Below are 24817 nucleotides of genomic sequence, written 5' to 3'. Positions count from 1 at the left end.
TTTTTAGTTAACATGACTTCAAGTTTTTTTTAATTTGCCTATAAGCTATAATTAATTAATATTACGAATTGAAATAAATTATTACAAAAAATATTATAAAAATAAAATAATTTATTTAAATTTCCAAATATCACATCAGTTTACATTTGATCCCTCAAACTGCGCCCATGTGACAGGCGTTGTTTCGTGGTGAATGGCAATTTTTTACAGCGAACCTCCAGGTGAATGCCAAATGCAATTGACAAGCGACGCGTTTTATATTTTGTGTTCACAATAATCATAAAAAACGATTTAATTTCGGATTGCGACTGAAAAAATGTCCAAATCTGCACTGAAACACCTGAAGAGCACGTGCCGCGTGTGTGGAAAGTATGCGAGCAACAAGCGATCGCCGAAAATATTCGAACGGACGAACACAAAGATGATCGACAACATTGAGGCGCTAACAGGCTTGCGGGTAAATTTTCCACTCTCGATTTATAGAATTCTATAGTTATAAAAGCAAACCTTGATTTCCCCCGTAGTTGGAGAACTATGGCTGTCTGCCGGATCAGATCTGCGAGTGCTGCAGCATTGAACTGGCCGCCGCCATAAAGTTGAGGGAGCGCTGCATTGCCGCCCAGCGGGAGTTGCTCATGGGATTGACCGAGGAGCAGCGCCAGGGCATCTCGGCCTTTTACCGGGCTGCCGTCATGGGTGAGGAGATATCGGAGGCGGTGAAGAAGTACCTGCCGCCCGACGATGAAGAGGTATTCGCTACCTACCAGGAAATAGTGCTCGAGGAGCCAAAGGAAGAGATCGACGAGAGCAAGGAGTTCGAAAGTACCTACTACGAGGTGGCCGAAGGCAATACTGGCGAAGATGATGGCGGTTCCTTGATAGAGGAGGCCGAGTACGAATCCATCATGGCCGAGGACGAGGAGCAGCAGCATATGGAACTGGAAGATGATACCGAGCTGATTGTTGGCGATGTCAACGACGCGTATGTCTACGACTCCGATGATGAGGTGGCCGTGCTGGACAATGTGCTGGACGATGAGTACGAGCATGAGAACATTGTGGTCAAGAAGTGTAGTCTGCCGCCCAAGCCGAAGACCCGCTCGGATGATCCACGTCGTCGGGGCACCGGAGGAGTCTATATTTGCGAGCAGTGCGGAAACCACATCAAAGGTCGCATGGCCTTTGAACTCCACTGCCGTCGCCATCGCGGGGACAAGCAATTCGGTTGCGAGTAAGTGAATCTCTGTCCCTCTTTGTGTAACAGTTTGATTAAAAAGTGTTTATCGTCAGGCTCTGCCAGTCTCGCTTCTGCACCACTTCCGAACTGAAGCGCCACATGCGCAAGCACACCGGGGAGCGTCCGTTTGCGTGCCAGTACTGCGGTCGCTGTTTCACCGACTACACCACCCGGGTTAAGCACGAGAGGACCCACACCAACGAACGACCCTACGTCTGCGGAACCTGCGGCAAGGCCTTCACCACCGGCTACATCCTCAAGAACCACATGCTGATACATTCCGGCGAGCGGGCATATAGGTGAGTTGAACCCTCAATGCAGGGAAATCAACTAAAACTTATATTGTAAATTGGAATTCTATTGCAGGTGCGAGCTGTGCGACAAGTCATTCATGCTGCCCACCCACCTGAGCACCCATTTCCGGTCTGGAGTTCACAAACGACACCTGGAGAAGGCCGAAATGAAGCAGGTCCTTGAGCAGGAGCAGAAACGGGATCTTAAGGAGGAGGAGGAGGACAGCCTTCACATCTAAACTCTGAATGTAGCAATACTAAGCGATGCATGCACGACAATGGCGCACAGCCAAAAAGCATTTCTGCTAAAAAAAAACATAACATAAATTGTAATAGAACTTTAACCATGAATAAAAACCATCTTAAAAACCCAATTATAATTGTGTTTATTTTTTAACTTTTCGCCGTTTCCTTGTGAATGGCAAAACTAAACAGCTGGTTGAATCGAGCGTAGCGTTTGCCAAAATATTTTGGAGGCAATTTGTTTAAATTGTTTTATCGGCTATAAAATGCAACCAAAAGTGTGTCGTACGTGTGGTAAAACCACAAATAGGGAGAGGTCGATGAATATATTTGAAAAACACAATCAAAACACATTGGAGCACATAAAATTACTAACTGGGGTTTGGGTAAGTGGCTACACCTCCAAAAATATTCAAATTTATCATACTTTGTCTTTTAAAGTTGGAGAACTGTACCAGTCTGCCCATTTTATTGTGCATGTCGTGCCAAACACGCGTAAAACAAGCCATATCCTTTCGGAATCGATGTCTGGAAGTTCAACGGGAGCTCCTCGAATCCATGAATGAAAAGGAGCTTCTGAAAGTCCCCCATGACTACAGAAGGATCTTTGAGCCGGAGGATCACTTGGCCCACACACAAATCAGTATTGAAATCGAGCGAATAGACGATGGCGATGTAGATCCAAGTGGAACGTCGTACATCAAATTGGAAAGCATCCTCAGTGAATCAGAAGCAAATGAGGATGGGACTAACGACGACGATGTCACTTATGATGAAGTGGATTACCTCATCTATGAGAGCGATGAAGATGTGCCTGAACAACCAGGCCAAAAACCAAGCCCTCAGCAACCCAAAACAAGAAGAAAGCGAAGGAAACCCGGTGAATCCAATGGCACATACGTTTGCGAGGAGTGCGGAAATAATGTCAAAGGACGAATAGCATTTATGCTGCATTGCAAGCGCCATCGCGGCGTCAAGGATTTTGAATGCGAGTACGTTGTTCAAATGCTTTTTATTTGCTTAAATACTTTTGACCGACCACCCTTGTATTTAATCTTTAAAAACTTACCATAAAAATTGACGTATAGATTCTGTCCGGGTCGCTTCTGTACGCAGGCGGAACTTAAGCGTCACACGCGGAAGCACACTGGAGAGAAGCCATTTGCGTGTCGGTACTGTTCCCGCAGTTTCTCAGACTACAGCACGCGGTTGAAGCACGAGCGGACCCATACAAACGAGCGCCCATTTGTCTGCAAGGAATGCAAGAGTTCTTTTACCACCGCCTATATTCTGAAGAACCATATGCTTGTACACACTGGAGAGAGGGCTTTTAGGTGAGAAACGGAATTAAGCCGCCACATTTTAGCAATCAATTATATTTCTTTGCAGGTGCAACTTGTGCAATAAGTCCTTCAGTCGCGACACGCATCTCAACACTCACTACCGCTCAAATGCTCACAAGCGCAACATGCAAAAGGAGGGCTTAGTAATCAATCAGGACTCAGAAGAGGGAATATATTAGAATGTAACTCATTAGTAATACTAACTTTACTTAAGGATCTAGTAACTATAGAAGACAATAAGAAAACTTGTTTAAACTATATTTGGCTTTGTTAAGGTTGAGATTGTTCGTTAATGATCTAATTTGTACTATACATCAGATTTGAAGTTCCCAGGGCTCCCAGGTCCAAAGATGCATCATCCTGCTCCTGCTCAGCGGGCAAAGGCACTTCTATCGTAAAGGCAACAGCCTCTGGCTCGGTTCCCGGAACGTGTTTAGCCTGCTCCGCTGGCTGCTGAATTTCTCCCGACTCCACCTTCGCTTTCTCCACATTATGTTTGTGGGTATTGGAGCGGTAGTGAGTCTTCAAGTGGGTAGGTCGCGCAAAGGACCTGTGGCACAACTCACATCTGAAAAGCTTTTGATTAAGTGATCAATGGCATTGGCAAAAGAGCAGCTACTAGCCTGAACAGCCGCTCGCCCGTGTGGATGAGCATGTGGTTCTTGAGGATGTACGAGTTGGTGAAGCCCTTGCCGCACTGGGCACAAACAAATGGTCGATCGTTTGTGTGGGTCCGCTCATGACGCAGTCGTCCGCTGTAGTTGACATATGAGCGATCACAGAAGCGGCATTGGAAATTGCGATCCCCGGTGTGCATCACCTGGTGGCCTTTCAGCTCACCGGAGGAAAGGAAACGTGCGGGGCATAATCTGCAAAGGTTGTAATATCAGAATACAATCTAATAACAACCAAGACGTTGCTTACTCGCACTGGAACGGCCTAATCCCACTGTGCTTCCGCAGGTGACGATCGAAGGAGGATTTGCCGGTAATGTTGTTGCCGCATTGATCGCAAAAGAAGACAGGGAGTGGTACTTTGGGTCGCTTTTCACTTTTCCCGGACTTTTTGGCTCCACGACGTCGAATTCTTTTCACCCTGACGGGTGAGGCGGGCCCATCATTCTCCGAAGAAGAGGCCATCTCTTTAATAGCCAACTCCATGTCGGCCTCATTGCAGGAATCCAGGTGATCGATGCCATCGTCCTCCTCATCGCCGTTGCTCAGGTTCTCCAGCTTAATCATCATCTCTAGGGGACTGGGTGGGGTCGGGACTGGGACGGGTTCCTCATGGCGTTGTCTTTGGGAGCGGGCACTGCGACGTACTGAGGAACGGGAGCTAACTTCCTCGCTCTTGGCCACCGAATCCTTAAAGATTTTCTGGCTGCTCACGCAGCGATCGCGAAAGGCTATGGCGCTCTGCAGATCCCTTTGGCAGATCTCGCACATCCAGTCGGGTAAATCGGGTTCACAGTGCAGCTGCCACAAAAATAATCAACTAAAATGGAAGTAACTAACAGTTTTCGTGGGCTTACCAGAATGCCGGTGAGCAAGCTGATTTGTTGCAGCACTTTGCGAGCACTATTGTTGAATAGTTTAAGCGATTTCGAGTTGTCTGAATTACTGGCGCACACGCGGCACACATTATGAAGCATTTTACCAAGTTATCCTAAAATAAGTTGGTAAATTTCCAATTGTAAACATTGACAGCCACCCAAAATAAATTTGCCATTCACCACAAAACGCTCCCAATCCACATAACTCCTATAGACGTGATACAACACTGGTAGCGAGTAAGGCCGCGAATTAATAACGGTTGCTAGCCGTTTAAAAATAATGAAAGAAAACTTTACACTTCTTTTGAAGTTATTAACAACAGTGTGTTAAAAAGTGGAAAAACAAATATAAGACGAAATAACCCTAAGAATGACTGTTTTAACTTGGTAGAAATAAAAACATTTTTTTTTGTGAGAAAAGTAGAAAACTACACTTTATATAAACGAAATTTAATTAAGAAAATTGCTGAATAGCTAAATATCTGTTTGATTTTCTATAATGTTAAACAATTGTTTGTCCTTACATGCAAAAGTATAAAGATCCCTTAACTTTTAGTACGAAAGTTAGCCCATCTTAAGTATCTCCTCCAACTCCGCTGATTAAGATTTAATTTTTGAAATAGGATTAAGTTTTTGTGCCATTGCTTTTCTTCTTTTCGACATTTTGGTGGTGAAACAGCGTTCGGAAGTGCGCTACTAAGTGTTCCTTTCTCTGAAAAGAGCGATCGCAAAGGTCGCATCGGAAATGCCTCTCGCCCGTGTGGATGACCATGTGGTTTTTGAGGACGGTGGAGTAGGTGAAGGTCTTGCCGCATTCTTCGCAGACAAAGGGTCGCTCGTTGGTGTGAGTCCTCTCATGGTTCACGCGACCCATGTAGCTGACGTACTTCCTCTCGCAGTAGCGGCATGCAAATGGTTGGCCACCGGTGTGGACCAGACGATGGCCACGCAGTTCCGCAGCGGAGAGAAACCTGGCATCACACTGCCTAGAAAGAAATAATGCAAAATTAGCATACAAATCTACAATTCTAAGCAAAGAGGCTGTCTTACTTGCAGCAGAACGGTCGATCGCCCGCGTGTTTTCTCATGTGCCGCAGAAAAGAGGATCTGGAGACGAATGGCGTTCCACACAAATCGCATACATTTATCTTTTGAACGGACTGGGGTTTGTGTGTAACTTTGGGGATCTTTGGGGGTGAATCGGAGATGCCATCTTCACCCCCTTTTTGGCTACAATCCACTTCCTCTGGCCCCTCTTTCTCATTTATCAAACTATTATCCAAGGGCTCCTCTTCAATTAGTATTTGAAACGTTTCTTCCAGCACCCGGTCGTCGTCGCTCTCCTCAAAAGTGCTGACTTCGGCACATTTATTTGGTTTCAGCTCAGGTTTCGCTTCGCTTTGCGACTCACTGGACGATGGGTCTTCCTCGATGGTCAGCCATTGCTTTTGGGTCTTGATACACAGCTTACGGAATGCCAGAGCCGATCTGAGATCCATTTGGCAGCAGAGACACATTAAGCCTGGAGCATTTTCCTGTGCTTCCAACTGATGTATTCACATTTAAGTCTATTATTTGCCCGTAATTTTAAACACACTTTTACTCACCCTAAGTCCGGTTATCATCTGCAAGTGCCTTAGATATTTTCTATTGACCAAGTCGAAAAGATTCACGCTTCTTTTGCAGACCTTCTGCCTTCCGCACACTCTGCAGATGTTGTTGTTCAGCATCTTGCTGGCTCAGCTCGACTGATTGAATAGAATTGAAATGCAATTGCATGTTAATCAGTTAATCCAAATCAAACAGCTGCGTCGTCAGTCAGAGGAAAACGCGTTAAATATATGCAGAGCGCCAAAAACAGGGAATTTTTTTTTAAATATCCAAGTTTTATTTGAATAAAGTAACGTTCTTTTAACAATTCGAACAGTCCGATTCATCAGAAGCTGCTTAAAAATAGAACAATATAATGAACAATATGATGTTATACTATAAACTATATAAGTACCAAGGTCACTTTTGTAAAAATTGTACATTTGCGGTAAAATTTACGTTCATTTTTAAGTTTTATTAAAATAAAGTAACTTTTTTTTAAATCGAGAAATCTGATTTATTAGAAGCTGCCTACAAATGGTATAATAACACAGAAAAATTGAAAATTCTATATAAGTATCAAGGTTACTGTTGTAGAAGTTGTACAGTTTCGGATTTAATAACAATAATCAAACAATTTAATTAAGTAAGTAAATTTTTTGATTGAAGGCACTTGTTTAAATCCCATAATAATATTAATACTTCTACTTTAATTTTGATTGCAGCTATGTACCAATACTTGTTACAATATGTTCAAGTTTGTATACTTCTCATGTATTTTTAAAATTCTTTCGTCTAAAAATATGTCGGTTAACAATTGAGTGTTTTCTTAACAATCAAAAAATAATACAATTTGTATATGACTTGAGATTTTTGAAAAACAACTGTTTTAACATTAAAAAATGTTAAAACCGTTTTAAACTTTCTGTAAATGTTATAAAAACCTAACCTTTTAACTGGCATTTAAAAACATTTTGAGATTATATGTTGTTTGTAAAATTGTTTTCCTCAACGTTTATATAACAAACTTAGTTTAACCTGGCAGAAGTTAGTACAATTTTAAGATCGATTTTTGTACACAATTAAAGCAGGACATTTAAAAACAAATGTAATTCAAATATGTTTTTTGAGATTATATGTAACTTGTAAAATTGTTAGTCTTCAACGTTTATAAAACAGACTTTGTTAAACCTTGCAGGGGATTTAAAATGTAATGAGATTTTTGTAAAAATTAAAACAGAAATCAAAATTATACGTGACAATTTAGACACAATCTTGATATTTGAGCGGAAGACTATTAGCAAACTTGCCACACATTTCCTTGAAATTTATTTTTGTAAATAAATTTTGGAAAAGATCGCTGCAGAGTATAAAAATTTGGTTCCGAGATTCTCTTGTTTCCAACACTTCAGTAATTTTAAAATTTAACACATAACAGAATTTGATATTGTCTTTTGTAGTTTTAGTTCTCATTCAGCTTTTGCGAATCCGTACTAACCGAAATGTCTTTTTTTTTTTGGTATTCCTAACTGAGAAATTGATTAAAATGGCATATTGAACACAACTAAATTTCCTGACACAAAATGTCGAAGTGCGTCTGCACTAGTTTTTCGTCGATAGGACTAGCCATTTTGGTTATTTGAGGCCAGGTTTCGTTGGTTTCGATGCTGACCGTGGACATAGTTTCTGATGATAATGAGCCAGCCATTTCAGCGTTCCGCTTGTGCGTGTTCGACACAAAGTGGGTGACGAGATGTTTCTTCAAGCTGAACGACCGATCGCATACATCGCAGCTGAAGTGGTGCAATAACATTAGTGTTTTACTTATTGCATTTTCACTTTAATATCTTTGACTTACCCGAACTTTCTCAAAGCGGTGTGCGACTGCATGTGGGCCTTTAAGATACAAGTCCTTGTGAATGCCTTGCCGCACTGATCGCACACGAAAGGACGTTCATTCGTATGGATCCTCTCGTGTTTTTTTCGGCCCACCACGGAGAAGTATCTACGTTCGCAGTAGCGACAGGGAAAAGGAGGATCCTTGGTGTGATGGGTGAGATTATGGGCCTTCAGTTCATTACCTGACAAAAAGGACTTTGTACACTCCCTGAAAAAAAGGAAAAACAAATTTTATGATATGTCAGCAATTTAATTGATTTTGCATTTATTTTAGACCCCATTTCATATGTACATAAATATGTAAGATTTTTCGTATACAAATTTATGCAGCATGGCTGGAATTTGAGTTCCAGCCTTTGCTTACCAGATACAGAGCTCTGCGCTTCGCATCCATGCTCTTATCTTCATCTTGATTAAACATTCATACATACACACACTCAATGCAATGAACAATCTATCTTGTTATTCGACCTAGGCATTTGGATTCAATTACATAATTGCTTTTAACTTACTTGCAGGGATAGGGTCTTTTGCCGGTGTGGTCATACTCGTGCCTCAACAAAGATGATTTATTGTTTTTAATAACTCCACAAGTGTTGCATGCGTAGATTTGAACTTTGCCGGTTAGTTTGCGCTCCGAGTCTGTATCCTCATCTTCCTGTAAAGAAAGTTCCTCCTCTTTTACAGAGCAATCCTCTATCTTTGCATCGTCATCATCCAGTTTTATATCACATTCCGGTGTATCCGGTTGCCCGGAGAGCTCGGCTAGCTGATCAAATTCATCGTCGCCACCTGTTGTTTCCGGAAAAGGTATATTGTCGTGTGATACAACAATGTCCACTTTTTCCACGGGCATCGTGGACCGCACCCTTCGCCGCGGGTTCTTTCTTTGTTTCTTGGGCACCGCCTTCATTGGCTTCGCTTCCTGGTCTTGGTTTTCCACCACTTCCGCCTCACTCTTCTCGACTGGCACCCATTTCTTCTGCTCCGAGATGCAGATCTTGCGAAAGTGCATGGCCGAAACGATGTCCGTTTGACAGCAGAAACACACCATATCCGGTGCATTGGGAATCTGCTGCAGCTGCACCATGGTAGCACATAAAAAAGGGAACGCAATTATATACTGCACGATCTATTTTTATTTATGGCCAAAAATTACGCGAATTCCGGTTATTAGGTGGATGCGACGCAGGACCTCCATCTCTTGGCGGCCAGGCTTGAAGAGATTTACGGCCTTTGGGCACAGCCTGCTCCTGCCGCACACTCGGCACACGTTTATTAACATTTTACCTTTAAGTAATTTCGAAGCAAACAAATTAAAAAGAAACTGGTTGGAGACTATAAAGTCCATTCACCACGAAACGCAGGCATAAGCAGTGCTGCAAAACGACAAATAGCTGATATTCAAATGGAGCTTGCGCGCTAAATTACTTTCAAAATAATACAATTTAAAAATGTTTGAAAAAAACTACTATCTAAAATAATACATAGGTTCAGTGTTATACGTATTTATATTATCTTTTCCTATTTCCAATTAGCTAACAGCAGCAAAAATAAATTTGAAAAGTCCTCATCAGGTTGAATATTTCATAGATTGAAATGTTTTTGGTTTATTTTCGGTGAGAGTTTTGAACCACTGCGGCCAGGGCCATTGCGAACTATTGAAAACCATTATGAGTTTCGAGACGAAACAGAGTCCCGTTGAATTGTTAAAGCCTTAAACGTTCGAGCAGTCGTTGTCTTCGTATAACTTGAATGCGTTGTCCTTGATGGCATTGCCCTTGATCTGCAGGTCCTTGTGGAACAAGATCTCGCTGTGGAGCGCCTCCTCCCGTTCGCGGGCTATCTTTAACTCCAGGAGGTCAAGACGCCGTCGCTCGACCATTACGCGATAGCGATGCAGCTCCTGCTGGCGCTGCCGGAAAGTGGGCAGCTGGGAGGTGCCGCCACTTCCACTGCTGGTGCTGAAGCACTTTTTGCCCCCCGCCGCTGTCGCCGTCTCTGGGGATGATCCACTCTTCGTCCCGGCGGCGGACACCTTACTCGGCACAGTGCGACGCCTAATCGGAGATGTGCTACGGCGCACCGCATCCACAAACGAGGAGCTGGTGGGTGCCGCGACATGGACACTGATTAGCTCACTGCGCACCCGGGAACCTGGTTCCTGATCCTGAACTGGACTGTTCTTGGGCACCTCCAGCTCACCGGAGCAGCAAGAATCCGTTTCGTTGCCTATCGTCATGCGCCTGCGGTGGGCAAACTTAGGCTCCACCTCACGCACCACGCACGTCTGCTGCGGCGGCAGGCAGAAGGACTCCAGTTTGAGGTCGGTTACCAGCTCCCGGGTTGTACTCTTGCTCCGCTTGAACTTCAGCGATTCGTGGGATGGCCTGTAGCGCAACGCCAGGCTGGGCTTCGCGGTCAGCACGACGTCTTCCTCTGCATCAGCCCCATTCTGCCGCTTATGAATACCGTCAAAGAGACGCCGCCAGTAGACGATGGCCCGTTCCTTGGCGCTAGACTCACTTATCTCCGGCAAAGATGTGGCCGATGACTGGCTGGCTTTCCACACCGGCTCCTTTTGGTTGACCGTCTTATTGCCCACCTCGCGCTCCTGAACTCCGACCCTCTTCTTGTCCAGGTCGTGCAGAAGCAGCTGCCAGTTCTCGCCAGCCGTACGTTTCCTGGTCGGCACATCGGTGACCTGACTGCGGCTCTGGGCGGGAACGCGACGATAGCTGACCAAGGAGTCAAAGGTTTCCTCCTCATTATTGAGCTTCCACACGACTCGACGACTGCTGCTGGATACGGACTGGTCAAAGGCCTCGTCTGGAAACCATAAATATATAAAATATATGTATATAAACCCTCATATTATTAGAACTCACCCGACTTGTGGGTTTTATCCATGGAGCTCAATGGTATCTGTTTTTTTGTTCCTTGAAATAGCCACAGGCCTGCAGCAGTTCTGGTTCCCGAATTTGGAGAGTACACAAATTTGGAAAAAACTGTGTTTGTTTGGCTGAAATTTGTTTCGAAAATTTTGTCTGCTTGGAAAAAATACACCTGTATAAGTGCTGTAAAAGATCGTTATGAAACCATAGCCTACTATAAACATATATGGATTCTTTGGTTTTGATCTTAATTTGTTATTTTCTTCGAGTGTTTATAAATTAGTCATAAAATCTTTTAGGTTTTGGTTTTTATTTTTTGTTTATTAACTAATCCGTTTTACACGCGCTTTAAAAGTATGTTAACATTTTGCGTTTAACGAAATGACATAAATATTTTACAAGTAAATCATTCAACATAGGCTGTGACTTTGGTTTTTCCAGCTTTCAGCGGTTTTGTTTAATTAAAATTTTTTTTTTAAAAGCATGAGATTTGTGGACTTTTGAGAGTTTTGCAATCGGTTTGTGCGCTAATTTGCTATGAAACCACAAAAAGGTTTTACAAATTGTACGCGTTCTTTGGTGAATATTGGTGACTAGCATTAGTGGAGCGGCGTTTTGAATCCTCGATTCCTTTCAGGCGCGGATAATTGAGTGTGATTAACCGGGGGTTTTTAGTTGCCAATAGGCAGAATTAATGAAAAGAATTTCGCAAGGAGATTGCGTCACTTTAATGGAGGGTTTTTTGCCTAGTTTTTAACACGCTAAGGATGTTTAGGATTTAGCTTATTTGTTTGCCCTTTCTTGGGTTGGGTTTGGCTTAGTTTTAGTACCGTCTTGAACATGTTATTTACGCTATATGCTAGTTTTATATAAAGTATTTTCATTAAAGTACACACATGGTCTAGACTTTTGCTGGGCTTGATTTAGTTTAGTTCTGCACACTTGTTCTCCTGCCTTTGAATATTGGTATAAACTACTAACTGCTTCGCTTAAGCACAATTCACATGATTCGGTTTTTGACTAGATTTTCTGAGATATTCTATTTTTTACAATTCTTTTAAGAATTCGAGTTATCTGTGAACTATTATAAATTATTTGCACACATTAAATTTGTTTTGGGTGTTTTTTTGTTTTAGATATTTTTTACAAAAAAATTGTCATCTTAAAAATTTGAAAATTATTCAAGTTTAAGTTTTTGCTTGTTGTCTTATATTGGTTCCAATTGATGCTTACATGTTAACAATTTTTGTATATAAAACCGTTTAATATATGTATATAAGAGTGTGTGTATGTTATCATAAACCTTACTATACATAAGTATTAATATGCTACATATGTTTTTTTTGTTTCTGTTTGGTTTTCTCCTCGGCCATGAGCAATTCAGCTTCCTACTGCATTTTAAACTTCATTATGTTTCACTTCACTTCTATTCATTAGTTTCCGATCTTGTATATTGCTAAACATTCGCCACATGTATATTTGTTGCTGGTTGGCTGAAGTTGCTGTCTATGTGACTAATCATAAGTTACTGGACGACACAGCGAGAAAACGAAGACGATGGCATACCACACCTCGGTCAGGTAAAGTGCAATCTGCAGCGTACACAGGCAGTACTCCAGGCGCAGTCGGTAGGTCTGCATCAGCAGCAGATAGGAGACGCCCACGAAGCAGGGGGCGGTCATAAAGACCGACAGTATGGCTGACCAACCTGGGATCGAAGAAGAGAAAAACTCCATTAGAAGCTGTTTGAAAGTGATCACAAATGTGATCTATGCCTTGCTAACAAAGTAAAGAAGTGAATTCTATCAATTGCCAAATATTTAAAAAGGGAGCATAGGTATACATTAATATATAGGGTTTTATAGAAGATGACTATTTTATATAAAAGACTGATTAAATCGATTGTGCCTCAAATGATAACACACCCTCTAAAATTGTATTGTTTTAGAAAATCCTAAAATTAGACTGGAAGGCGGGCGAAAGCTTTCTACCTCGGTCGGCCAGCGAACTCATTCGTCCCATTATCAGGCGGATCGTCTCGAAGACAATGAAGCTAATCATCACCCCAGTGTCCAGGGCCAGCGTATGTCCTGTATAGCTGAGATTGATGGCCTTCAGGAGGCCCATGGCCATCTCACAGCAGGCGAACATGCCGAAGTAGAACGAGTTGAGGTAGATCAGCACCTCGTAGTTCATGCTGGGATTTGGCTTCTTCGGCACGAGCGGTGGGGGCCGCTTGGGCGGCATCTTTCTGGCGGCTTGGTTTCTCCGGCTTTTCCCCTTGAAGTCTACCGTAAATTGGCCCGAATCGATCTCCCGGATCGCTCACACGGCGGCGTTGCTCACGTTGGGCACTGTATTTATAGACTGACCATAATAATAACGCGGACCTGCCGTGCTGCTCGCTTGGCCAATGCAGCGGCATCACATCGGCGGTCTCACGGTTTGTCGCTGCGAAATGTGCTGTTTATTTGAATAATGTGCTGATGGCCGTTGTCGCCTTTTATTTGTTTTCCCTGCTCGGTGTTTTGGTCAGCATGGGCCAACGAATTGCCTGTTCAGAAATTAGCAAAAATAATTTCCCTGGTCATAACAAAAGTTATTAGGACGCATACTATTAAAACTCCCTTGGCGGACATTTCCCTTGGGTAAATAGCCGCCCCTAAATGGTACGCTACAATTAAAAAATACTGTTTATTTAGTGACAGACTAATGCTTTTAAGTTTGTCTTTGAAAAAAGCTTCGTATGGTTTGGAATAAAAAGAGTTTGAATACAATTTTAAAATTGATTGGCAATTAGAACTGGATCGTATTATTTAAGCTGATAACAAAATCGCGATTATTATAATTTGTTTAAATTCTTATGGCACAATTTGTACCCCCTCCTTGCTTATACTTATTAAACCATCCCATGAATTATACAGGGTATGATGGCTAGCCAAGACCGAACCGAGAGAATGCTGACAACAAGCGGCCCTCTCATCTGGCCATTCTAGACAGCCTAACGTGTCCGCAGTGGCCCGTGTATATTACATTTGAATTAGAAGTGTACATTGCACCTAGGGGACAGCAGCGTTGTAGCACGAGCATGCAGTTCGCATATAATTTTAGACCATCAGAGCTGTATAAAAATACCAAAAACGAGCGAGTCCGAGGCGCAACTGCGCCAGCAGGGAGGCATCGCCACAAAGGCCGGACAAAAGAATGCAACCAAGAAATGAAAATTAAATGCAGCTTTGCTTTTGATAGAATCGGACGTGTCGCGTTTCGAGTTGCGATGTGATTTCCGTGGACGCGGATGGTCTGTACGGATTATATAAGTCGATTAGGGTCCACTTACCTTGAGGAAAATCCTCCACGAGTGCCACCCAATGGGTATGTTTCGGTTCGGGCTTTGCTTTAAAATCTGCGAGTTGAAAGTGGATCCTTGTAGTATAGTTTGTGGCTTAGTCGGCATTAAAGTAGCTCAGTTTTGAGGCCTTTGCGAATCGTTTGATGTGAATGTGCCAGAAGAAAGTGTCTCGTCTTCGTCGTAGTCGCCGCTCGGCTGTGGATACTCCTCTTCCTCCTCCATCTTCTTCTCCTCCTCCAGGTGGGAGTGTTAGTGCTGGCTTGGTCTTGATCTCGATCTTGGTCGTTGACGTGGCGGCGGCAACGTGGTATATCAACTGCTAGGTGTATGTCACGGGGCGACACATTGTACAAATGAATATGCTGGCGTAGACTAGTTCAGCACCTTGTAGGGTGATCATTAAGGCACTCAGAATAATTTCGAGTTTGAGAACAAAGGTTTGAAAACAACACAGGTAGATAACAATAGCAAGACTGGGCAGTGTTAATATTACGGATGCGGTTGCTTGCCAGCCTGCAATAAAAAAAAGTAAACTATGAATGTATGGGAATATAATGGAATACAATTTTATTCGCCTCAGTTGGAAGATGATTAACGTCTGCTTTGTTTATAATTAATTTTGCTCGTGGTTGTTCCTAAAATATATATAGATTTTAAATCGATCAGCAAGTTTTAATGGTTTCAGTGCAACATAGATTTAGTTTGAGCCTGTTTGAAAATGTAATGTTTTTGAGTTAAATCTTGCCAATACTTCTTTTATAATATTTATGTTTTGTATTGAGAGTGAAGCTATTTTCTATCAAAAGGATTAATCACTAAACTTGAAATAAATTTTATACCAAATAGGTTACGTTTTTAAAAACCTTTTTTATATGTTGCAAAATTAGTTTTTCTAAAAAAAAAACTATAAAGGCCTTCTTTCAGTACAGCAGGGAAAGTTATTATTATTAAAAATACACTCAACAGGGCATTTTATAGCACCAATTCCTTTTTAAATAAGATTTTCAGTGAGAAGCTGGCTCATTTCGATGATTCGCTTTGATAGATTTCCATTGAATATTGCTTAATGTGCCAGAAGGGCGCCATCCACTCCTGCCGCCCCCAAACGCTAAACACTCATCCGGGGTGATGACCATAATTACGCATACGTCGTGTGGACTACATATACGTATATGTACGGCCAGCGTTTATGGGTTATGGTCTCAGCGGAAAGGGGATGGAGATGGGGACGGGTGACCGGGCAAACAAATAATTTCGCCATGTCATCATCGCTGCCGGTGGGTTTATCCCACCTCCTTTCGAGGTACCATACACTCACCACGATCGCTGAGACTGCTCTTGCGGCCGAAGACGATGCGCAGGGTCTCGATGATGCACAGGGAGAGCAGGATACTGGCTTCCCGGGACAACGCGTTCTCGCCGTAGTTGAGATTGATCGCCTTTAGTACGCCCACGCCCACCTCGAAGGCGGCGTACATGCCGAAGTAGAAGGAGTTCAGATACATGAGTATCTCATAGATGAGGCTGGCGTTCATGGTGGCCGCTACTCCAAAATCGAGTCCGTGTCCTCCTCCGTTGTCTCCGGTTCCTCAAGGCGGCAGGTGCGTCGCCTCCAACTGGTTGGATGTCACCTGGGCAGTTTGGAGCAGCTTCTCCAGCTTTTCCACAGGCAGCAGCAGCAGGTGTTTCGGCTTCCTTACGCCCGCATTGAAACTTTTGAGTGGTATGTGGGGTAGGTGTCTGTTGGACTGAAAAAGTTTTGCTAATTGCGCTCTGCTCACATGTATGTACATATGCACAGTCAAACTTCCTTGAGTTGAACTTTTCTCGACAGTTAGCTTTGACACCCGCGATAGAATGGTACTCATTTTATTGATAATAGGGAGTATGAATACGTTTGAAAGCCTGTGTAACTCAAAATCTTCAATAGAGGATTGTTTGTTGGGGGCAAATGGTGGTTCTACTTGTAGAAGCTTGACTGTATTTACTTTTTAGCCCTCACCTCTCTTCCAATACTTATTCTTTTCCTTCTTCGCCTCTGCTCTTCCTCTAGCTGCTCCGCCGTTACTTTTGTTGTTGTTCTGGATGGGGTCCCGTTGTCATAGGAGTATGTGGATGTTATATATGTAATACACGCAGGCGACAACTCTATGCTAATATTAAGTACATGCGTTCACGTTTATTTATACGCGTGTGCGATGTTGTTGTCCGCTGGCCAGGCTGGTTGTTGTTGGTTTGTTGGCGAGAGACGAGTGGCACATAGAGGGGCTTATATAAAAACTCTGCCCATCGATGGAACCTCTCCCCGCGCTGCTCCACGCACAAGCAGTGTGGCCATGACCGAGTAACGGAACAATTCGCATTTTCAATTGCAGGAGAGCGAGGGCTGTGCATTTCCAGGCCAGAGTGTTTCGGTCACACTGGTAATGTAAAACTGCCTAGGTGTTTTTTTTGGTTTTTCTCGAACATTATTAACCCTATGATTGACAGACTTTTAAGCTTTAAAAACCCCTTTTCAATTTACTCTCTAAAAGACCAAGTCACTGAAAATGTTTAAACTTTATTTGGCCATCAATATATGGTAACACAAACTAAAAATATAAATTAGAAATGTAACATTTAATATTATATTATTTATCTGCCCGCTTTGCTTGAATTTCGCGCCAAAGGGTCTGTCAGTTTTGACAGTTGATAGTTAAAACGATAACCGACCGTTCAATAACGAATACCCCTAGCGATAATTTTGTTAGTCAAATAAGTTCCATCTCCAGCTAATTAATTGCCCTATTTTGGTTAAATTATTTTATTTACCTTAGATTTACTGTCTTTTTGCGATGCCGGCCGATCAAATCCAGTACTCAGAGAAGTACTTTGATGATAACTTTGAATACAGGTAGGTGGCACAGTCACTAAACACCCCGCAAAGTTTTTGTTTACCTCTGAACTTGATCACACTTGCAGGCATGTAATCCTGCCACCGGATTTGGCCAAACATGTGCCCAAGGCGCATCTGATGACGGAGACGGAGTGGCGCAATCTGGGCGTGCAGCAGAGTCCCGGCTGGGTGCACTACATGGTCCATGCGCCGGAGCCACATGTGATTCTATTCCGCCGCAAACGAATTCCGGCAGAGGACGCGCCACAGGTGGCTGCGGCAAATGCAGCGCAGGCCATTGCTAATCTGTGCGGTTAACCAGGGAACCGGGAATCCTCCCAAGAAACCCAAACCCAACACTCACGCAGTATTTCATAAGTTAGCATCAGGCAGACACTGATGTAAAATTAATACCCATAGCTTTAGGAGCAATTAAGCTGGCAAGTTCAAAGACACGAAACGAGGAAATGGAGACGACGTTTTTGTTAATTTCATTAAGTTTATTTACCTAAAATACAAATCGAAGCGTACACCCCCAGTGTACGCACTGTAAAGACAGTTAAAAAGTAGTGATTAATTTTAATTGACTAATTGTAGCAGCGCCACACCGCCGGCAACAGGTGATCCGTCCAGCTCCGGTAGCTCAGATTGCAGTTCTTCAGCGCATAGTGCTCCATGGCGTACAGCGAGATTAGTGAGGCATTGCCCAGGATGAGCGAAAACCACAGGAAGATGTTGCCCAGCACTTTGGGAGCCCTTCGCATGATGAACACCAAGGCCACACCGACTACGCCGAAAAAGAAGAACATCACCGGGAAGAACATTTGCAGGGCAAAGCCTAGAACCTGCTCATGCACCAGCGCGGAGATCATGAACACCGACAGCGAGGCGGCCACCTTGGAGCCGCGGAACACATGACTGTACATATCCTTGTACACATACTCGTACAGCCAGTCGTGCACCACCACGTTCCAATTTCTGTAGTACCCGTCGTAGGTGTGCGACGTCCACCAGTCCTTGTAGAACATTCGATCGCCGAAGCGCAGCAGCTCCGCCGTGAAGTTCAGCCACGAGTGCAGGATGAGGTAGAATCCGCACAGGAAGATCACAGCACTGGGCAGCATCATGCCGAAGAGCTTGAGGATCAGCTGCGAGGGTCCCATTGGCTCCAGGCCGTACTGCCCAAAGTGCTCGTGGATGTGCCGCTCGTGGATGAAGGCGTAGAGGAAGGCTATGGCCACCACCTCCAGGAGGCGGTTCAGGGCGAACTTCCAGCGGATGTGCGAGGTGCGCGGATAGCTGTCGCGGTAAATAAGCGTGGGGGCAAATAGAAAGTAAGTGTAGCAGCTCAGCGGTGGAACAAAAGGTCTGCCAGTGGCCTCCTCCTTCTCCTCCTCCTCTGCATCTTCTTTCTTGGCCTTCCCTCTCAAAACCCGCTCTGCATTGTACCTCACAAAGGCGTGCATCTTCATCAGAAGTCTAGTGCTTTCCAGCAGCAGGACACAGCCACTGACGAAGGGCAGGTTAAACTTTAGGCAGAGGGAGGTGGACACGAAGCAGAATACCAGCTGGGAGCTGATATACAGGATCAGGCAGCTGTGCGACCAAAAGCTCTGGAGAGCGCCTAAAAAAAAGGAAAATTCATTAGGTACATGGTTTACACTCAAATTGGAGGCTTCAGTTCATATCATTTCGCTTCTTTCAATGTAAGTTTAGTTTTGCTTCATTTAACAAGTATAGAGTACATTTAATTGCAATTTAAATGCAAATTTTCTCTTATGGTAAGCTTTTGCATAGTAACTTTACATTTAGGGTTTTTTAAAAATAGGGTATGCAACATTCCATCAGTTAAGTCCAGCTTTTGTCAAAAAAAAAAGAAACGCAATTTATCTTAGTATAAGTCAGATGACTAACTATTAACTTGATTTTCCTTTGTTACAAACAAAGTCGTCACAATTTCCTGGTTAAGTGCAAAAACCAACACTCTTTAAAAATTGTCATAAAAAGTTTGTATCGTTTTTTTTAATAAATTGGCAAGTTTAAAGGGGGAGTGATTAAGGTTTTTAGCCTCATACTTCTGACCTTTTATAATTGGTATAAGACCTACATTTTACAATCACAATTTTATTTTAACTTATTTAAAATATATATATATATAATTAAATATCTTAAACAATTTCATAATATGCTCTATCTATGATTTGAATTATAAAACTGTCTTTGAAATTGAAATTCGATGATCGATGAAACTACCTCTCTTATCTTGTTAGCCCCTTATCCAAAAACTTACTGTGCGGTTTCAGCTTGTGCCTGACCAGCGCCCATCCGCGGAAGGCGAAGTAGAGGGCCAGGACGAAGACGTGCTCCAGCAGCCACACGCCCATCACCCAGTGGAGGCGGAGCAAACCGCCCCGGACAGTGCCCAGACCCAGGTCGATCCGCCCCTCCACGAAGTAATCGTAGCAGATCACGTTCAGCAAGAACATGACCAGAATAATGTAGAAAATGTGGTAGATGGTGCGCATGTGCTCCACCTGCAGCAGAGCGGTGAGGTACGATTCCCGGGCGACGAAGACTTTTTCGGGCAGTTGTCGTCGTCGCTGTTTTTGGCCGGATTTTTCGGATTGGAGCTGTGCCGCTGACGGCCTTGGAGTTGTGCCATTTCCATTTGCATGACCATTTGGCGAATCGCTGACGTCCGCGGGCGCCTCACTGGTGACGCGATTGTGCCAGGTGCTCTTCCGATCCGATCGCTCGAAATTGGGGAACTCGTGGGCGCGTAGCTCCCGTTGCCGCAGGTCCTGGAGGACATCATCCACCATGCAGGATAGTCGCTGCTCGAAATCTCGCATCATTGTTGTCTGGAACTTCTGCAGTTTGTCGCGCACAAAGTTGAGGTCCGGCAACCTGGCCTCCGGTGCCTCCTCCGCGCCTCTTTTTTGCTGCTGTTCCGCGGCCATCACTGTATCCTTAAATTAGTCCTTTGTTCTGGGGCTTTAGTACTGGTCAACTGGTCAATTGGTCAATTTTATAGACGCGTTACTCAACCGATCTGAGCGACTGCCCCCGTGGACGTCAGTTTGCACAATGTTCGCATCGTCAGCGCTTCTGTGTTGTTTTCAAATCCGTGATGATAACGGCGCTTGGCTGACTTAGCGATCAGGGGCGTCCAGTTAGGGGGATCTTAGATTTAACTTAATCTATAAATAGCTAAAAGTAATACATTTATTTATAACATATGTAGTTGAGCAACGCTAAATACTTAAGAATTGGATGCATTATAAAAATTAATAATTATATGAATTTGTAATTTTTTGTATTCATATTTACAAATAATACATTTTTTGAAAAATGGAAAAAATGTTATTTACTTTAACAATAAAACATTAAATTTAAAAAAAAAAAACGCATGATCGTTACGGTCTTTGCAATCTAATTGTCACAAAAACAGATTATTGATAAGTAAAAAAGATAATTTATTAAATAACAAAATATTCAGCAAAATAAAAGATTTGTAATGTACATTTTTATAATAGTGCTTTAACACACATACGTTTATTATTCCTTGAAAAGACCAAGAAATTAGATTAGAGATTATCTTAAAAATTACAAAGACTACTATTTAAGTAGAACATTTGTTTTCAACCACATGTATCTAACACTATTTTCAAATTGTAAAACTTAAAAAAATCGATTTCCTTTAAATTGTTAAGTATAGGATATATGTTTATTAATTAATATTTTTTTTTCTGAGTATTTTTTTCATTAAGATGGTTACTACATATTTCAGTTACATACAGTATGCAGTAGCTTTTTTATTTTTGATCGCCCCCATAAAAATGTTTTGTACGTCTCTGGCCTCGATTCTCTTAGTCACTCTCTTCGTTTGATTGAGACCGCTCGAACGCTCGCAAAACGGGGACCTAATGTTAAGTGCGCTACAATTGTAATTGAAATACATTTGGTTTAATATCTCGCACTTTGAGCAAGACGACTAGCTGTCAACGGCACCCTAATCAGTCTATTCTACGCCACAAGTGCGATAAGCCCTGTCCATTGGCCTCGTGGTGATGGTGGCCACTGGTGGCTTTCTGAGCAGGCGAGTGCACATGCACTCGATTTGTTTACATGATGCTGACCCGATTGCTAGGAGCCCGAGCCCGAGCCCGGTGCATTGCGCACAGTGGGGCCAGCACAGTGAAACCCTCTGGATTTAGGCAATAAAAATTACAAAAATATAAATAAAATGCCTAGTTACTTTGCAAACTTGTTTGACTTGAATAAGATTTTATAATAGTTTTTCAACCTGTGTAAAAACTATTTCATAGGACAAAAATTACAAGACATAACAAGTCTTAAATTAATTAAAATATTACTTATTATTTTAAGTAAGCTACAAAAAATTAAATGTTCTTCTATTTTAAATGGCCTGCATATAATGTGCATTTGTTTTCAGAGTTATGGTTGGTTTTACTTTAAATCGAATTATATTTTATAAGAATACCAAAGGAAGTCAATTTTTGTACTTCCAACTCAATAAAAAATAGTTAAATTAGTTGAACACCTAAAAGTGACGATCCAATTGAAAGGGAGACCCATGCTTTTAAGTACACATTGATAACGTTAACTTTGTCCGCAGATATCTCTATCAAAGTTCATGCGTTTTATTGATGGGGGCTAATAAAACTATTAAGATTAGCACTATTTGTAATCTCTTTGCGGCTAAGCGCACCTGCCATCGTGATGTACTTACAGAGTTAATCCGAGTTAACCGGTTGCCTAATTTATAAAGAGAAACTCGAGAAATTTTCCATGACTTACTATTGACATTTTCATAATAAGAAATACTTTGTAAATGTTGTTACAAAACGCCTTTACATATTGACATTTTTATATTAAGACACCCCTTATAAATATTATTACCAATCGGATTAACATATTGAGCCTAATGAAACTATTTGCCTTAAGTTTGTTAGGATCAGCAGACTTAGATTTTAATCAAAAGTACAATCACCAATATGGGTAATGACTTTGTTAAAGGTTTATATTTAATTTATGGCCATAAGCCTTATCTTTTAAACCACTTACTAAGAATAAGAATATTAAAAAAGGCGAATGACCCTATAAAAGTTATAGGAGTTGAAATTTGTCATTTTCAAGGACTTAAATGGATTACCATCCTGTCAAAGAACGTTAAATCTCAAAATGCAATACGGAATAAAATAGACATTTAAATGTGTGTAATTGTTGGCTGCTTGCGGTCAGTCAACGCATTGAATCATTGAAAATGGTTTCCGAACACATTCCAACAAATACTTAACTTTGTGTGTAAATTATGAAATTTTTAATTAACGAATTTTTCAAAGCCAAAAAATTGCAGCAAAAATGGTAGATAGTTTTTGCTGGGTCAAATATGGTCCAAATTGCGAAGTGCACGAGAAATGCATGTGTATGTGTGTGTGTTTGTGCAATTTTGGTGTATTTTTGGCATATTTAATTGCAAATATTTACGAGAATGTAAGTTTATGCATAAATATGTATGTGCGTATACCGATGAGTGGAATAAAAACAAATACACGGACATAAACATAGTGTTTTGATAGCGAAAAATGAGCCGAAATTAAAGCTCTCGGTCATGAGTCCTGCGGTTCGCAGGATGCATGCGGTGCGTGTGGGTGTGCTGAAAATAATATTAATATTGTGCAGACGCAATAACCAAAAATATTTATTATTTATGCGAAATAAACAGCAGCGGCAAGAAAAACTCAACGCACATACCCATAAACCAAATATGAAATTAATGCAAAAATGACAACAGCAGCTAGAGCCGAAGGCGGACCGAAAAAATAACAGCCAAAAATGGAGAGTGTAATATATATGAAAATAGGAATAATAAAAGCTGCGCCAGTACCAGGACTCGTAAAGCACAGGAACCAACAGCAAAAGCAAAAGCCAAAACAAAAGCGGAGCGAAGCGAAGTCGAGGCGTATTCATAAACATGCCGCATGAAGGCGGCCATTATGGAGCAACCAAAATGGGCGAGAGATCCTTTGGCCGGAATAGGAGACAAACGTACACATAAAAAGACATTTTTATTGCCCACCGTTCCAAGGAGCAGAAAACCGAGGAGTCGGAGGCCAACACAAAAAAGAGGGAGAAGCAAAAAAGGCAACAAAAATAATATGCGACCGCATAAAAATCTATATAATTCATAAACCCGCACTCGGAGTAGTGCTGACCAAGTGGCCTTTTTCCCTTAGAGATCTCAACTTCTTTTTGATTTCTTAGCCAAAGCAAAAACTAAAAATAAAATGTCCCATTGAGACAGATTGGAAAACTTAGAATAATATCAGGGAAATATAAGTATATTAAAACCTCTAGGGACTGAGTTTTGCAAAACTGTATTCTATGCGGAACATCCTTACGATTGTAATATGTTATTTAAAATAAACGTGGGTTTGAGCATTCAGAATTCAGAAGTCTAATGAAATTAGTCTTAACAGAAAAATATCTAAATATGGCTGGATATCTTTAATGTCTTCTAGTAAACATATACGTCATTTTTAAAAGTTGGAAAAAAATGGGGGACCAAAATAAGGTAACTAGTTTTAGTTTTTAAGCACAATAATACATATACTAAAAATAACTGAACGGATTAGCGACATCACCATTTTCTGACCTACGTTTTCATAAACTAAGATTTCTTTAGAAAATCCGATTTTTCAAAGTAGTTATAGTTTTTACAACTTTTAATACAAGAATTGGTTTGAATGATATATGAGCAATTGAAATAGATCGGTGTCATCACTGCCGCAAAGAGTTTGGGGAAAGTGGGGAGAGAGTGGAGAAAGGCGACCGGAGACCGGACACGGGAAGGCAAACACGTACGCCGCTCTGTGGCGGCCATATTGGGTCATAAAAAGCACTCACACACACACACACACATACACACACAGAGAGAAAGCAACATAAAAGCCTGGCCACAAACCAAAAGCGGAACAACAACAGCAACAATAACGGGAGGAAAAAAGTGACAGCAGCAGCAGAAAAAAATTTTATGATGCTGCCTGCGCAAAAGTTTTGTGAAGCAGAAACATATAAAAAATGTTGCATATTTTTGGGCATGTGGGATATGAGGGGTGACGGTGACCCAAAGTGGGCGGTGGGCTGTGGGTTGTGGATGGTGGGATGGCCATGTGGCCGTAAATGTATGTGTGTGTGTGTGTATTTGTTTTGTCATTTCCGTTATTTGTCGTTGCGTTGTTGGTTTATAGGCGCACACTTTTGTGTGTCCCGAACTGAAAACAAAAGCAAAAAAACACACACAAATTAGAAATGGCGCATTTTTGTAATTTGGTAAAAAGGCCCATAAAACGCAGTCAAAATGTGAGCGATGATGCCATTCGATTAGAGACCCAATAGAAATTATATCCACAAAAGTCTACCCAGACATATAATTTTAAGCAAAACACTAAAATGCTTTGAGGTTTCAGTATAAATGTTAGTTTTACCTGGGGCCATGAATTATTAAGGATCATT

General features: G+C 42.0%; 10 protein-coding genes across 14 annotated transcripts; 3 read left to right on the top strand and 7 right to left on the bottom strand.

The window, feature by feature from the left end:
* The first annotated feature begins 225 nt into the window (after positions 1–225).
* Positions 226–1904, top strand: LOC108144086 (transcription factor Ouib). Its single transcript, XM_017268739.2, has 4 exons — positions 226–457; positions 525–1231; positions 1291–1536; positions 1604–1904. Exons 1-4 carry the CDS (start codon positions 317–319, stop codon positions 1767–1769), a joined length of 1260 nt encoding a protein of 419 aa, XP_017124228.1. The 5' UTR covers positions 226–316; the 3' UTR covers positions 1770–1904.
* Positions 1905–1974: 70 nt separating this feature from the next.
* LOC108144077 (transcription factor Ouib) lies at positions 1975–3376 on the top strand. Its single transcript, XM_017268727.2, has 4 exons — positions 1975–2159; positions 2215–2765; positions 2862–3107; positions 3163–3376. Exons 1-4 carry the CDS (start codon positions 2040–2042, stop codon positions 3293–3295), a joined length of 1050 nt encoding a protein of 349 aa, XP_017124216.1. The 5' UTR covers positions 1975–2039; the 3' UTR covers positions 3296–3376.
* LOC108144076 (transcription factor Ouib) lies at positions 3261–4827 on the bottom strand. The gene is made up of 4 exons (XM_017268726.2): positions 4648–4827; positions 4041–4591; positions 3740–3985; positions 3261–3684 (listed from the first exon to the last, which is right to left on the bottom strand). The coding sequence occupies exons 1-4, from the start codon at positions 4765–4767 to the stop codon at positions 3414–3416; spliced, it is 1188 nt and encodes a 395-aa protein (XP_017124215.1). The 5' UTR covers positions 4768–4827; the 3' UTR covers positions 3261–3413.
* Positions 4828–5163: 336 nt separating this feature from the next.
* On the bottom strand, positions 5164–6426 carry LOC108143794 (transcription factor Ouib). Its single transcript, XM_017268317.2, has 3 exons — positions 6276–6426; positions 5719–6215; positions 5164–5654 (listed from the first exon to the last, which is right to left on the bottom strand). The coding sequence occupies exons 1-3, from the start codon at positions 6396–6398 to the stop codon at positions 5294–5296; spliced, it is 981 nt and encodes a 326-aa protein (XP_017123806.1). The 5' UTR covers positions 6399–6426; the 3' UTR covers positions 5164–5293.
* Positions 6427–7197: 771 nt separating this feature from the next.
* Positions 7198–9547, bottom strand: LOC108143898 (transcription factor Ouib). Of its 2 annotated transcripts, XM_017268474.2 has the most exons (5): positions 9317–9547; positions 8670–9238; positions 8340–8365; positions 8117–8263; positions 7951–8051 (listed from the first exon to the last, which is right to left on the bottom strand). In XM_017268474.2, exons 1-4 carry the CDS (start codon positions 9506–9508, stop codon positions 8157–8159), a joined length of 894 nt encoding a protein of 297 aa, XP_017123963.1. In that variant the 5' UTR covers positions 9509–9547; the 3' UTR covers positions 7951–8051; positions 8117–8156. The 2 variants fall into 2 exon arrangements, with proteins under 2 accessions (XP_017123962.1, XP_017123963.1); XM_017268473.2 differs by having other exon boundaries at positions 7198–8051; positions 8117–8365; positions 9317–9540.
* Positions 9548–9649: 102 nt separating this feature from the next.
* On the bottom strand, positions 9650–11260 carry LOC108143901. Its single transcript, XM_017268475.2, has 2 exons — positions 11046–11260; positions 9650–10986 (listed from the first exon to the last, which is right to left on the bottom strand). The coding sequence occupies exons 1-2, from the start codon at positions 11065–11067 to the stop codon at positions 9875–9877; spliced, it is 1134 nt and encodes a 377-aa protein (XP_017123964.1). The 5' UTR covers positions 11068–11260; the 3' UTR covers positions 9650–9874.
* A 91-nt stretch (positions 11261–11351) lies between these two features.
* On the bottom strand, positions 11352–13398 carry LOC108143904. The gene is made up of 2 exons (XM_017268481.2): positions 13043–13398; positions 11352–12759 (listed from the first exon to the last, which is right to left on the bottom strand). The coding sequence occupies exons 1-2, from the start codon at positions 13296–13298 to the stop codon at positions 12566–12568; spliced, it is 450 nt and encodes a 149-aa protein (XP_017123970.1). The 5' UTR covers positions 13299–13398; the 3' UTR covers positions 11352–12565.
* An 897-nt stretch (positions 13399–14295) lies between these two features.
* Positions 14296–17836, top strand: LOC108143903 (cyclin-dependent kinases regulatory subunit). 2 transcript variants are annotated; one of them, XM_017268480.2, is made up of 3 exons: positions 14296–14426; positions 17220–17296; positions 17365–17836. In XM_017268480.2, the coding sequence occupies exons 2-3, from the start codon at positions 17238–17240 to the stop codon at positions 17594–17596; spliced, it is 291 nt and encodes a 96-aa protein (XP_017123969.1). In that variant the 5' UTR covers positions 14296–14426; positions 17220–17237; the 3' UTR covers positions 17597–17836. The 2 variants fall into 2 exon arrangements, with proteins under 2 accessions (XP_017123969.1, XP_017123968.1); XM_017268479.2 differs by lacking the exon at positions 14296–14426 and having other exon boundaries at positions 17159–17296.
* Positions 14394–16820, bottom strand: LOC108143902. Of its 3 annotated transcripts, none has more exons than XM_017268477.2 (3): positions 16406–16743; positions 15722–16151; positions 14394–14916 (listed from the first exon to the last, which is right to left on the bottom strand). In XM_017268477.2, the coding sequence occupies exons 2-3, from the start codon at positions 15936–15938 to the stop codon at positions 14723–14725; spliced, it is 411 nt and encodes a 136-aa protein (XP_017123966.1). In that variant the 5' UTR covers positions 15939–16151; positions 16406–16743; the 3' UTR covers positions 14394–14722. The 3 variants fall into 3 exon arrangements, with proteins under 3 accessions (XP_017123966.1, XP_041564872.1, XP_017123965.1); XM_041708938.1 differs by having other exon boundaries at positions 15722–16143; XM_017268476.2 differs by lacking the exon at positions 14394–14916 and having other exon boundaries at positions 15946–16151; positions 16406–16484; positions 16571–16820.
* Positions 17758–20407, bottom strand: LOC108143897 (sterol O-acyltransferase 1). Its single transcript, XM_017268472.2, has 2 exons — positions 19569–20407; positions 17758–18902 (listed from the first exon to the last, which is right to left on the bottom strand). Exons 1-2 carry the CDS (start codon positions 20236–20238, stop codon positions 17866–17868), a joined length of 1707 nt encoding a protein of 568 aa, XP_017123961.1. The 5' UTR covers positions 20239–20407; the 3' UTR covers positions 17758–17865.
* Between the last annotated feature and the right edge of the window lie 4410 nt (positions 20408–24817).

This window comes from Drosophila elegans, unplaced genomic scaffold, assembly GCF_018152505.1.
Source record: "Drosophila elegans isolate 14027-0461.03 unplaced genomic scaffold, ASM1815250v1 contig_468, whole genome shotgun sequence".
Classification (NCBI taxonomy): Eukaryota; Metazoa; Arthropoda; class Insecta; order Diptera; family Drosophilidae; genus Drosophila; species Drosophila elegans.
This window is presented reverse-complemented; position numbering and strand designations above follow the sequence as displayed.

Bases quoted from the DNA above. Each gene is read 5' to 3' on its own strand.
- LOC108144086 (XM_017268739.2), top strand. From the start codon at position 317: ATGTCCAAATCTGCACTGAAACACCTGAAGAGCACGTGCCGCGTGTGT. The intron at 458-524 runs GTAAATTTTCCA...TTTCCCCCGTAG, and splicing joins AGGCGCTAACAGGCTTGCGG to TTGGAGAACTATGGCTGTCT. The intron at 1,232-1,290 runs GTAAGTGAATCT...GTTTATCGTCAG, and splicing joins GACAAGCAATTCGGTTGCGA to GCTCTGCCAGTCTCGCTTCT.
- LOC108144077 (XM_017268727.2), top strand. From the start codon at position 2,040: ATGCAACCAAAAGTGTGTCGTACGTGTGGTAAAACCACAAATAGGGAG. The intron at 2,766-2,861 runs GTACGTTGTTCA...ATTGACGTATAG, and splicing joins GTCAAGGATTTTGAATGCGA to ATTCTGTCCGGGTCGCTTCT. The intron at 3,108-3,162 runs GTGAGAAACGGA...ATTTCTTTGCAG, and splicing joins ACTGGAGAGAGGGCTTTTAG to GTGCAACTTGTGCAATAAGT.
- LOC108144076 (XM_017268726.2), bottom strand. From the start codon at position 4,767: ATGCTTCATAATGTGTGCCGCGTGTGCGCCAGTAATTCAGACAACTCG. The intron at 3,986-4,040 runs GTAAGCAACGTC...CAACCTTTGCAG, and splicing joins ATTAGGCCGTTCCAGTGCGA to ATTATGCCCCGCACGTTTCC. The intron at 3,685-3,739 runs GCTAGTAGCTGC...AAAGCTTTTCAG, and splicing joins ACGGGCGAGCGGCTGTTCAG to ATGTGAGTTGTGCCACAGGT.
- LOC108143794 (XM_017268317.2), bottom strand. From the start codon at position 6,398: ATGCTGAACAACAACATCTGCAGAGTGTGCGGAAGGCAGAAGGTCTGC. The intron at 6,216-6,275 runs GTGAGTAAAAGT...TGAATACATCAG, and splicing joins AGATGATAACCGGACTTAGG to TTGGAAGCACAGGAAAATGC. The intron at 5,655-5,718 runs GTAAGACAGCCT...ATTTCTTTCTAG, and splicing joins GATCGACCGTTCTGCTGCAA to GCAGTGTGATGCCAGGTTTC.
- LOC108143898 (XM_017268473.2), bottom strand. From the start codon at position 9,508: ATGGACTTTATAGTCTCCAACCAGTTTCTTTTTAATTTGTTTGCTTCG. The intron at 9,239-9,316 runs GTAATTTTTGGC...ACCATGGTGCAG, and splicing joins ACCTAATAACCGGAATTCGC to CTGCAGCAGATTCCCAATGC. The intron at 8,366-8,669 runs GTAAGTTAAAAG...CCTTTTTTTCAG, and splicing joins AAAAGACCCTATCCCTGCAA to GGAGTGTACAAAGTCCTTTT.
- LOC108143901 (XM_017268475.2), bottom strand. From the start codon at position 11,067: ATGGATAAAACCCACAAGTCGG. The intron at 10,987-11,045 runs GTGAGTTCTAAT...TATGGTTTCCAG, and splicing joins GGATAAAACCCACAAGTCGG to ACGAGGCCTTTGACCAGTCC.
- LOC108143904 (XM_017268481.2), bottom strand. From the start codon at position 13,298: ATGCCGCCCAAGCGGCCCCCACCGCTCGTGCCGAAGAAGCCAAATCCC. The intron at 12,760-13,042 runs GTAGAAAGCTTT...CTTCGATCCCAG, and splicing joins GAGTTCGCTGGCCGACCGAG to GTTGGTCAGCCATACTGTCG.
- LOC108143902 (XM_017268476.2), bottom strand. From the start codon at position 16,797: ATGCACAGCCCTCGCTCTCCTGCAATTGAAAATGCGAATTGTTCCGTT. The intron at 16,485-16,570 runs GTACTTAATATT...GACCCCATCCAG, and splicing joins ATAAATAAACGTGAACGCAT to AACAACAACAAAAGTAACGG. The intron at 16,152-16,405 runs GTGAGGGCTAAA...AAACTTTTTCAG, and splicing joins GAATAAGTATTGGAAGAGAG to TCCAACAGACACCTACCCCA.
- LOC108143903 (XM_017268480.2), top strand. From the start codon at position 17,238: ATGCCGGCCGATCAAATCCAGTACTCAGAGAAGTACTTTGATGATAAC. The intron at 17,297-17,364 runs GTAGGTGGCACA...TCACACTTGCAG, and splicing joins GATGATAACTTTGAATACAG to GCATGTAATCCTGCCACCGG.
- LOC108143897 (XM_017268472.2), bottom strand. From the start codon at position 20,238: ATGGCCGCGGAACAGCAGCAAAAAAGAGGCGCGGAGGAGGCACCGGAG. The intron at 18,903-19,568 runs GTAAGTTTTTGG...CCTTTTTTTTAG, and splicing joins GCACAAGCTGAAACCGCACA to GCGCTCTCCAGAGCTTTTGG.